The sequence below is a fragment of the Colletotrichum gloeosporioides genome (genome assembly GCF_011800055.1).
Source record: "Colletotrichum gloeosporioides strain Lc1 chromosome Unknown consensus_50, whole genome shotgun sequence".
In the NCBI taxonomy this organism is placed as follows: domain Eukaryota; kingdom Fungi; phylum Ascomycota; class Sordariomycetes; order Glomerellales; family Glomerellaceae; genus Colletotrichum; species Colletotrichum gloeosporioides.
Window position 1 is genome coordinate 1258435 of NW_025544695.1, and position 11583 is coordinate 1270017.

General features: G+C 56.2%; 3 protein-coding genes across 3 annotated transcripts; 2 read left to right on the forward strand and 1 right to left on the reverse strand.

Moving 5' to 3' along the window:
* Positions 1–4512: 4512 nt before the first annotated feature.
* Positions 4513–7233, forward strand: GCG54_00000849 (Dolichol kinase sec59; the record flags this gene model as incomplete). The annotated part of the gene is made up of 2 exons (XM_045400981.1): positions 4513–5083; positions 5135–7233. The coding sequence occupies 2 exons, from the start codon at positions 4513–4515 to the stop codon at positions 7231–7233; spliced, it is 2670 nt and encodes an 889-aa protein (XP_045263654.1).
* Positions 7234–7505: 272 nt separating this feature from the next.
* GCG54_00000850 (Origin recognition complex subunit 2) lies at positions 7506–9294 on the reverse strand (the record flags this gene model as incomplete). Its single annotated transcript, XM_045400982.1, has 2 exons — positions 7506–7620; positions 7679–9294. The coding sequence occupies 2 exons, from the start codon at positions 9292–9294 to the stop codon at positions 7506–7508; spliced, it is 1731 nt and encodes a 576-aa protein (XP_045263655.1).
* Positions 9295–9985: 691 nt separating this feature from the next.
* GCG54_00000851 (Phosphatidylglycerophosphatase GEP4) lies at positions 9986–10732 on the forward strand (the record flags this gene model as incomplete). The annotated part of the gene is made up of 3 exons (XM_045400983.1): positions 9986–10207; positions 10259–10597; positions 10649–10732. The coding sequence occupies 3 exons, from the start codon at positions 9986–9988 to the stop codon at positions 10730–10732; spliced, it is 645 nt and encodes a 214-aa protein (XP_045263656.1).
* Between the last annotated feature and the right edge of the window lie 851 nt (positions 10733–11583).

An 11583-nucleotide genomic window follows, 5' to 3' on the forward strand; every position in this document is an offset into this window, starting at 1 on the left:
ATCTAAAGAGAACGATATGCGGTGGTACCTGGCTGGCCGAAACCCTTTATCGGTGGCTGGTGTTGAGAGTAGGGCCAAGGCTTGTTCAAGACCCGGCACGCTAGCTGAGGTCTACGAGGTGGATGAGGCACGCTCTTAGCTCACTTTTGAGGATGAGACTCTGCCGTCGGTGTTTATTCGTTTTAAAGTGGACGAATGCAAGCCTCGATTAAAATTTGACCTCGAGAACCCCAGTGTCTGACAAGGCGTTGAGTCTTCTGGAAGGTATGTACGCAGATTAGCGTGCTGGTCCGGCAATCTCACGAGGCTCGGACTGAGGAATGAGTCGAGATGAGCAGGCTGTTGATACGGCTTGGTGGGCGGCACGATCGGGTGGCGATGTATTGTGAATAGTACAGACGTGTCGTGTCGGCAGTGATGTATACGAGCGAGCGTGGTAAACAAATCAACAACAATCGCAGTTGCCGACAGACGGGAGCAATCGAGCGAGAGTATGGATGGCGAGAGACAAGATTGGGGGATCAGATGGAAAAGCGCGAGAGGCGAGAGTGAGCGAGGGGATTGGCGTTTAAACCTGTTGAAGATCGTCCCAGGCAGCCTACACACCTGCTGCGCGCTGCCGTCTATCCAGACGGCTGGGGGAAGAATCTTTGTGCTATGCATATCAAGATTCCCTGTTTCGCCGCGCCGGCGACATACCCCTGTCTTGTCGGCCCAACTCAGGTCGAGCTATCCGTCCCATCAGCTGCGCACCCATGCTCAATGGCCCACGGATAGCTCTTTTCTCGCAGACGGAGCCACGGAGCCACCGTTTGCACCCCTGTTCTCTCGACAAGGGAGCTTCTGGAGGATGAGAATCGGCCAACAGTCTTGCAGATTTCTCGCGGCAGAAGCCCCAATTGCCCCAGTGCAACCCCCCCTTCACCGTGGCCCAAATATTGAGCTTCCCATTTCATCACTTCATCCACATCTTCCATCACTCATCAACTCCCGTCCTGTGCACAGCGTCCGTTTTGCCAGGGAAGGCCGGTATGCGCCCCAGCGATCGACTGGCACGCTGGAACGGGTTTCCACCGAGCAACCGTCACCGCCGTCAGTCCTCGGTTCCAGTTTGATATCGACTTGTTCTTCTTCTTCTCAGGAATGATGTATTAGTGCAATCTGTAGACGAGGCCTTGTGCGATATTTCCTCGATTCCTTCGGGCGTGCCCTTTGCGCTAGGCATGTCTTTCCGCCCCTACCCACGACGGTACGGCGGCGGCGGCTGCTGATGTCCACTGTCTAAGTCCACTGGCTCACGCCCGGCGCTCCCGTCAAGTGGATTGTGACATCACTACAGCGAGCCTCCAAACACACCAGACACAAGAATCTCGTATCTGTTCTGAGGCATCGTCAGTCTGATTCAAACGTCCCACACATTCGCTCGCTGGACGAGCGCGGGTGAGGGACGCCGTGCTTTCAATACGAGTCGTCTGGTGTGCTGGTGTGCCATGTTCAGATGGACGGGCTTGTAGCATTCTGCGCCGCCGCAGAGTGAACACGTCTCCTCCACACACTGCCACATGCAGACTTGATGTTTCGTTGATCAGTCAGACCATGGGGGTTTGCTGGCCAATTGGTTCCCAGCCTGCATTGTGCTCCCTGGAGAGCTGACTCTCGGGGCCTGCACCCAGCCGCCTAGCGAACGCCCGGGGTTGGGCTTGTAGACTTCAAGTCTTGGTCTGTCTGCAGCTTGTCGCGACATCGTCCACGCTGTCACTGCATGCAGGCTGACTATTAACACTCGGTCTTCAGCTTCGCAGGGCGGGCGTTGAGTCTCATGATCTGAGGGAGAGTGAGAGGGGACATAAGCCGCTCGGCCTTTTCTGTAGTCCCTCATCTCAGCCCATTGCAAGATGGAGCCTCATCTTTCAAGCCCTCTTCAGCCCGGTTTGGGCTCGTAGGGAGAAAAGAGTGTTTCGATAATGTGACTCTGTCCCCCCTCCTGAACAGCCATCTTGTACCTGAGTCCGGCGTGGAACACGTCAAACGGCGAGGTGCAACTATCCAGAGCCCAGACGGCGGCAACAAGTATCCATCTGATCGGGTAGCACAGCACTGTCTTTGTCCTCCGTGGAGGTGGCTGTGATGGTTGGCCGTTTGAAGCGTTGTGCACCTGAAGCCGCCTGTACTGCGTAGGGTCAAGCAGCCCGTCAGACCCGTTTGACGTTCTGTTTGCGTGCTTGTGAAACAGCGAGTCGGCCGTCAGAGGGTGTACTGTCACCCTATCAAACCGAGAAACGGGTACAGACTGCATGCACCAGAGCTGTCACGATGGGGCCTTTGGGGGTCTTTGACAGAGCCTCTCGTATTTTTTGACTTTTTTTTTTATCTTTTGCCCATGCTCTGTTTGGAGCAGTGGCCCTGTGCTGCGGTTTCTCCAGCGTAACCCCCAGTCTCTGGCAGCCAATCCCCAAGAAGCTGCAGGGACCAGGCGATACGAGATTTGGCCTCTCACGAAAACGGATGAGGACCCTCCTCTTGGGATGGGGCATTCGCAGTCGAGCAGCCGAAGGCCGGACGACGACCCTATTCGCCTTCATTCGTGGTGATTCGTGGGTGTCGACGCACGCTTCGTGGCCCGCTAAGGCATCCCGGAGCTACCTTAGCGGGAGGCGAGATGTTGAGGCAGTGAAGGCAGCTCCCGACCGGTAACTGGCCGGGCCACGGAGAGAATTGAAGATGGTGGGCTCCGGATTGGGAAATGCTCTGCGACCGAGCAGGCCCGGCCCCACGATCTGGTGTTGTGGCTTGCAGCTCCGATGGACAGTTATTTTTGGCAGGCCTGCCGTGCTTGCGACGACTCTCGGCGGATTGTGCAAGCCAACAAGAAGATGCGACAGCGGCGATCGCGTTGAGGTTTTCGACTGCGCGACGGAGAATTGAAATGAACGACGGCGAATTGAATTGAAGTCATGAACCGACATGCACTCCGTGGTGTGCCTTGTTTGTTATGGGTCATATGGCGGGCTCCGCGGTGTCCAGCGGGATGCGAACTGCTGCCCAGCTCCAGTTTTCGAAATATTGGAAGAAGCACTGGGAACCTTCGGAAGATCAACAGGAACTCCCCACGATATCCAGTATTCCAACAGCATTTCGTCAGCAGTCCACCGTATTCCAACTCTGATGAATGGGCTCGGTCGAGGCTGGACTCTGGAGCCAGGCCTCGACTCTACTCTGCCATGGAAAGGCATGGTTGAAAAGGTTTGACAGATGCGACTCCCAGCCAGATGAATCGGTGCCAAGACCGGGCGGATGCCGAGATGGCCATGGCTGCTGGGCTGACGTGGTCAATTGAGTTTTTCTTCCGTCTCTTGGAGGGCTGAATGATGCTTTCTGGCCCTTGGCCTGTGCTCGTTGTTTTCGTGGTGCGATTACTTGAAAATGACATGGTGATGGCGACTGTGTTGTGTGCCGTTGACTAAAAGGCCGGGCAATGCCTGCTGGAATTCGCAATATCCGGCGCATTGCGGTCGCAAATTGGGTGTGCGCCGGCCTGGACACTGTAGATGAGGTCACCAGCGTCTGGGATGGTGTCGCATGAGTGTCTTCATCTGGCGAGAGGCAGACGGCTGTTGACTCTCGACTTTCGAGTTTCGACAACAGCCACAGGTACCTATCGTCAGCATCGCACCATGATGAGTTAGTTGCCCGATAACCATGGAGCGGTCTTCTTGGTTGCTGTTCGGTCCCGTGTCGGAGCGTTAGGTAAGCTGCGCGGCTTCCACCTGCTCTGGGAGGGGCGAAGGAGGCTGCGCCAAGGGAATGAAGTCGCTGAGCCACCGCGGTGATGTTTGTATGGTGTGGCTCGCCCGACCGTGCACCGTGCCCCCTCCCAGTGCGTCGTCCACTGGGTTCCGGTGGGGATTTCTCGCGGCGGTAGCCTGTCTTCCCGCGCCCGGCTGCCCGCTGTCACTGTCGTCCACAGGCTGTCATTGGCGTGCACAGCGCTGTCGCTGTCCTGCCCAGCCAGTCGCGTCGGCGCATCTCTCCCTGGCCGCGCGGCTGATGGCTTCCCAACACTGGCCTCCACGGGAGAATGACAACACGCCTGTCTAAGGTAATCCATAGTGTCGCTGGAAGTGGTCCTCACCTCACCAATTTGGCACTTTCATGTGATGGAGCTCTCTCCCCACAACCGCCTCGTCGCCGCCAACTTGTCCCCTCCACGCCTGCATTTCCAATCCGCTGTGGTCTGACGTGTGAAAAAAACAACCGCGACAACATCAACAGCTTACCAAATACTCCCGGTCCCTGATTGACGCCCGGATTCCGCTTTGCGACCTGCGAGCCGCACCTTCTCCCTTAGCGCCATCCTCGTCTCAACCACGCTCCCTTCCGTCTTTCCATGTTGCCTACCTAGCACCACCACGGCTACCGTCAATCAACTCCACCGCGCCCACGCCTAGGTCGGCTTCGTCTTTCTCGAATTGATGCTGCCCTCGCGGCACTCTCCGATGCGATAGCTTCGCCATGCCCGAGCATCTCGCACCAAATGCTCTCTTCGGCCACGATACAGAAGACAAGGATGAACTCCGAACCCTCAGCCGCTCTCCCCACCCCTACCATCACCTTAACACCGAGCTTCCTCATCCTGCCCATCGCATAGTATACCGACCTTCCAATCCGACCTCCACACCGCCCAAGGATTCCTCCGCAGAGTCCAGTCGAACCCCGTCTCCCTTCCCTTCCTTCACCAAGGACTCGTCTCAGGGAAGCGACAGCGGCACAGAAGCCGACGATGAGCACTTCCTCAAGGGTCTCCCCGCCCCAAAGGTCCGTCTACACAAGGGGCTGAGGGGTCGCAACGAGATCATATCTGGCGCATCAACGCCGCTGTTCTCCCCAGAGAACCAGGAGGACGACGATGCAGCAAAGCGACAGACACAAAGGGCAGAGAAGCTTAGATTCTGGGAGGATCGTAACTACCGCCGTACCAAGGAGCTTATCCGACGAGTATCCGAGTTCATCATTGTGGGCTTACTCTTCGCCGTCGTTCGCGCCAACCCCAAGGTCAAACCTCTCCTCTCCGCCTGGAGCCAAGGTATGCGATGCTTCCAGTTGTGTTGTCGGACGTTAGACTGACCCTGCATAGATCTGCGCTTCCTTGCTACGTTAGTCACGTCGCTCATGCTTCTCTACCCTATCCGACTCGTTGCATGGTCAATCCGCCACAAGACCTCATCCACCAAGTCACCAATCGCAGTTCCGACAATTTTCGACCCTGCACCTATCCTCTACCCGCCTTCGATCACACTCCTAGTGTCCCTTCTAATTTCCCCTGATAACGAAGCAGTGATTCTTCCAAACATCATTCTCGGCATCTCTTCGATACCCAAGTATTTAATTCCCACGGCGAGAGCTCACGAAGCGATCAACCCACTTCAATGGGTTCTGTCATGCATGCCGTTATGGCTGGCGCGACATTCCATAGTCTCTGCGGAAGCAGCGAGACCAAGCGTCCCCCTCGAAATCGCTCTTCTTCTTTACCCCTTGCACCAGACATTGCTCACGGTGCTACACTATCTCACGACGACCAGTTTGCTCACAGCTGAACTACAGCTGCTTTCGATTGCTTTGATCAATGTTCTCCTGCTTGCTCACTCGCCTCAAGTTACGATTCTCCAGGCGCTGCTTTGGGGCGGCGGTGTCGGCGTCCTCGTCGTTTGCGGACCTGTGGTTCGATGGGGAATCGCCTTGGCTAGGGTTCCAAGGTTGCGCTTCAGGCGCGTGATTTCTCCGTCGAAGAAACAGTCCTTCTTTGGGTTTCTCTCAGAGGGACTCTCGATGAGGCGTTTCAAGCATGAGCTGCTGGGCTCCTCGTTGGAAGAGACGGCGTCAGAAGCCGGAGACTCCGAAGACGAAATCGACGGGCCCTTCTCGAAACCACTCAGGGTCAGAACCTTCGGTGTGGCCGACATGCCATCGCAGACCGACCGGAAAGCCGATGGCTTGCATTCCGACAACTCCCCGGACTCGCCTGATGGCTCCGCGATTAGCCGCAGGAATACGTTCCCTCACGTGTTGCAACGACCACGTCCACGGAGGTCCCTAACGCACACGTCTGCTGGTCGCAGAAAGCGTACCGCCTCGACCACAGTCCGCCAGTTCTTCAAACTCACGGAGGCTCAGGCGACCATGAGAAAGTGGGCATACGCTACCTACGTCTATGCCAGCATTGTCTCCATCATTCTAGTACCTGTGCGAGAATATATCGGCAGGTTTGCCCTTCAAGGCAATGAGCCTGTGGGTTGGGCCTTGGGGTACCTTCTTGGCGAGCTTCCGTGGTTCAGGTTTCAGGTGGTGAGCGCAAACCTGGAAAGATGGATTTGTTTGCCTACGCGAGTGGATGAGGAGGAAAAGGCAGCTTGTCACGAGGGCTGGGCTCAGCACGTTCGATTCTCTGACTTTGGAGAAGCCAACACTCGACTTCTCATGAGCGCTTACTGGTTGGTGATCGTAATCATCGGCTTGACGATTGTCATACGCCTGGATCCCAAGTACGAGGTCGACACGCGGCGCAAAGTCTTCCATTTCATGATGGTGGGAATGTTTCTCCCGGCCACCTTTGTCGACCCTGTCTACGCTGCCCTTGCGTTGATCTTGGTTCTGGCCATCTTCCTCATTCTCGATTTGCTCCGGGCAAGTCAGCTTCCGCCCCTGTCGAGGCCAATCGCATCTTTCCTGACTCCCTACGTCGACGGCAGGGACCACAAGGGACCCGTTGTCATCTCCCACATCTTTCTCCTCATCGGCTGTGCCATACCTCTCTGGCTGTCTTTAGCTACCCTTCCCCGTAGCGGCAGTGGCTACTTGACTGGCTGGGAGGTGCCGACGCGCGAGGTGAGCATGGTGGCAGGAGTCATCTGCGTCGGCCTGGGTGACGCAGCAGCATCCCTCATCGGTCGCCGGTTTGGCCACAGAAAGTGGGTTTGGGGCGGCGGAAAGAGTCTGGAGGGCAGTGTGGCCTTTGCGGTAGCAGTTTTCCTTGGTCTCATGGCCGCTACTACCTGGCTGAGAGTCGGAGGCTGGCCTGTTGCGACTGAGCAGCAAGTTGCCTGGCCATCCTCAGTGCGCAATGCGGGCTTCTGTGCAAGCATGGCGAGCTTGACTGAGGCAGTCCTGACAGGAGGAAACGATAATGTCATTGTGCCGGTGGTCCTCTGGACGTGTGTCAAAAGCATTGGGGTTTAAAGAGCATGGGATGGCGTTTCGGGGGGACCGGATAGGGAGAATGGGGTTTACAAAAGACTTTTAGAGCATCCCAAAGGGGGATAATGATTTCATGAATGCAACGCCTTGATTCTGACGCACATTGCTGATGTGAATGTGTTGTCCTACTTTTGTTACAACCTCCATATGTGATGCACCCTGGTAAACTTAACCTTCCTTGAACTCCATATAATCCTGTGCCATGCGCCTTTCTCCCACGTTCTATCAATGATCATAACACCTGAATGCTTACTTTATACAACCATTTCCTCAAGAATAGCCTCAAGCTCATCTCTCTTGAATGGCAAGCTCAACAACTCCGTGCCGAAGGCATCCTTCTTGCTAATAATCATCTGATGGTCATGGAATCTGAATCATGTTAACATACGCTTCTCAAGTATGTGTCGTTGGAAGAGGGTTGACTCACTCTTTCAGCAGCGTTCGGAAAGCCACCTCCGAAGTGCTGATGAAATTCTCCTCGGCCTTCCTGTAGACCGTGTTGTACTCCAACCCGGGGTTCTCCGCCCCGAGCTGGTGCGCGTTGCCGTCGTCGTCGTCGAGCGCGAGCAGGACCTCGGTGACAATGAGCTGGAAGAGCTCCCTCGCCCTGGCCGAGAGCGAGCGCAGGACGAACATGGCGCCCTCCTTGCCGTTGACACGGCGCGCCTTGCGGCCGAGGAGCTCATGGACGTCGTCGACGGTGTCGAGCTCCACGTCGAGGGGCTTGAGGGTGGTGCAGTCGTGGAAGAGGAAGTTGAACGAGGTCCGCTGCGCGGCGTCCCATAGGAGCGGGAAGGAGGGCGTGTCGGCGGTCGCGACGAAGCGGACGCGCGGGTGTGCGGCCAGCTGCGAGAGGAGCTGCTGCGTCGCGGGTTTGCGCAGCGGGGCGGCGTCGATGCAGTTGAAGATCAGGGTCACCGGCTTCGGGTGGGACGTCAGGGCCGAGGAGAGGGTCTGGAGCATGCCGGCCGGCTGGGCGGGGAGCTTCAGGCTCGGGCTTAGGGCGGTGGCGACGGTGGTGAAGACGTCGCGCGGGGTGATTGTGCGGACGTATCCGTTGACCACGACGATTGGGGCCTTGGGGTCTGCGGCGTACAGGTGCAATGCCAGCTTGGCTGTCAGGTCGCGCTTGGAACCCTGGCCGAAGAGGCACAGCCCGAAGCCCTGCGCCAGCTCGAAGCACCACTGTTCGAAAGAGGCCTCGTGCAGCGACTGCAAGAAGGCAAGGTCCTCCGCGTGCGGCTCCTCCCGGGCGCGGAGGAGCTCAAAGTACTCGTCGTGTGATAGGAGATCGAGAGAGGAGAGGGTGTTGTGGGATGTCTTTGCGCGGCCGGGCTTGTTGTGCTCAAAGTACAGCTCATGTGGTGCCAGCTCCCGGGGAGGAGTCGGCGACTTGGGAGGCGGTGGTTGCTTGCGCGGACGGCCTCGTTTCCTGGGCGTCGCTGACGGTGTGTCTGGCTCTGTGGCCGGTGCCTCGACCGGTGGTGGTGCCGCCTCTGGTTGCTTCTGCTTCTGCTTCTTCCCCACCGGCTCGTGTTCCGCTTCCTCCTCCTCTTCGCTGGATTCGTAGATCTCGCGCGCCAGACCCTCCTCGTCCTCTTCGCTGTCCTCGTCTGCGACGACACGCTCGATCAGGGCCCTGGCGCTCTTCCGCCGCGCAGAGCGATCCGCCGCCTGCCTCCTCCTCGGCGTGAAGCCATTCGCACCCGTGGCCTTGACTGGCGTCACCAGCGCGTTCACCTGGCGCAGTTTCGACGGGGTGACGGCGCCGTTGGCCGGCGTTGCGGATTTCGGCTGGTGGGCTTTGCGCTTCGTCGGGGTGTGTGTTTCCGGTTCCGAGTCGGCGGCTTCTTCTCCGTCGTCATCGGAGGGAACCTCGTATGGATCGCGGTCGGCATCGCCTGCTTCTTTTTGCGTCGTCTTTGATCTCCTCCGCTTGGAGGGCGTGCCGTTCACGGGCTCCTCGTCTGCTTCGTCGTGGCGTGCACGTTTTCGGGCTGGGGATTCGGCGGGTTCGGGGTCTTGTTTGCGTGTCCGAGCCATATTTTCAAGATCTCTGGCCTGGATTTGTTGTGTAGAGATGTTTGGGTGTCCAGAGTAGGGTTCTGGGTCGAAGACTGTCGAGTCGTTCAAGTCCAGCAATCTGAGACGCGCTGACGCGAAAACGTGAAGTCCAACAGGGAGAATTAAAGTGGAGTCACATTCCCCAATTGAGTTCCATCGTTGAAGTTCCCCCAGCCCGGCTTTCACTACCACCAGGGAGACGTCACAACTCATTCGGTGTTGTCTTTGGAAAATATGGTTTCTTTCTTATGCTTAAAGCATACAGCCTTGTGGCGTTGAATGCTCAAGTTGTTGCCCAAATCGAATGGGCTGCCCCGGACTACTCATTGATATCTGGAGGCAAGCAAAGTGGCGGCATCTCAGCAGCTTGAGATTTCAAGGAGGACCGCAGCACCTCTCTTACATGAAGCCATGCAAACCATCACATGTTAACTGTGTTACCCGTGGATATTCCAGCCTTCGAAAGATGACCTCTGGCAGATGCCTCATCACAGGCTTGTCCATCGAACAGGGATCCCCAGCGGTTGTATCTTATCGACTGACAGGGGTAGCTGCAACCGGTGGCCCAAGCTTCTGCATGCCAAATTTCATCCGTCTCTGCCAATCCAACGGACCCGACGTCACTCTCCTCCACCACATCCAGCCAGTCCGCCCTAGCACTCAGTTCACCATGAATCTCAATCTGTCGGGAACCGTCAACGTGTTCAAGTTGCTATTCAAACCATCGTTGTGTCTTCCTCATCACACCGTAGCAACCTTCAATGACCTTCCTGTTCCTTTTGAGAAAGCTTTTGAGGGACAAAACCGGAAATGCGATATTAGAGCAGTTGTTCTCGACAAAGACGACTGCTTTGCTGTTCCCCACACAAATGAAGTTCACAAACCATACAAAGTAAACATTATCGTAGCTCATTTTTTTTGAAATTGCGCTGACCAAATAAAGGAGCGCTTCGAGCAGTTAAAGGCCGCATACCCCGGCCGCCGCCTTGTCATTGTGTCCAACACCGCCGGAGCAACGTCATATGACACTTCGCTCAAGCTGGCGAAGGAGCTTGAGGAGGCTACCGGCATCACTGTTCTTCCACACAAGACGAAGAAGCCCGGCTGCGGCTCCGAGATTATGGACTACTTCCAAAGCCATCCGGAGACGGGCGTCTCGCATCCATCCCAGATTGCGGTCGTCGGTGATCGCTTGACGACGGACATGATGCTGGCCAACTTGATGGGCGGCTGGGGCTTCTGGATCAGAGAGGGCGTCGTGCCTCCAGAGAAGAAAAGCATAGTAAGTCACCCTCTGCGCATGCTTGAAAGTCACGCTAATCGACGAATGAAGTTCTCGAGGCTGGAGTGGCGTCTCGCCGCAGCACTTACATCCAGAGGCTATCAACCAGCCGAGCCGCAGAGTCCATTTGAATAGATCTCCATCTGAAATGTATTGATCGCACCCCGGAGGAGGCAGGTGGCAGATCAGGTTGCTCTCTCTCCTCGTTGTATACCACGGTCCATCGCGTATTCGGCTCAGCTCTGTTGCGTCGTCCTGTTCATTTTGACTAAATGCCTTTTCTTCAACTCGGCGAAATATACCGTGGAATTTTGCTATTCGAAACGAATATGCGCCCACTCTGATTCACCCCCAGAAAACGAGACCCAAAGCTTTTCGAGTCACGAGATCCATCTCCTTCATCCGTTCTTCTCGCTTCGGCCACGAGATTTTCGCGCTAAACCTCACATTCACCATCACCACCCACCCCTCCCTCTTCTCGCCGACTGCGTCCTCACGTTACGATTTTCTTTGCTAAATCACCGCCTTTTTGGTACAAAAAGTTGGTTCGTCAGTTCACTTGCATCGGGCAACCGATTCACTGGCCGAGTCGCTCTCGCGTCTAAGGTCTTCATTTACTCACTTGGTCCTTCCTTCCGTTCACGTATAAAATTTCGACCTCGAATTTTATCCGTCTGCTCCTTCCGACCAACAACCAACTTTTTTTTATCTCCCCCACCGCCAAACCTTTTGGAATCAGGCTCTTTCCATCACTTCATCAGGTACCCTTCGCTTCTTCAAGGGACTGGTCTCCCTTCCGTTCACCGTACAACTTTCAACGCCTCCTTGTCAACGGCAGCCTTCAAGCGACAGCAGCTGTGCTGTGTGTGCTTAAAATTCGTCTGACAAGGCCGTGATTCAGCGATCCGTGGTATTGTCACCGGCTCAGCCTTCGAACTATAAAAAGCCACACAGTCTCCTGCGATCTCGCTAGCATCGACCTTATC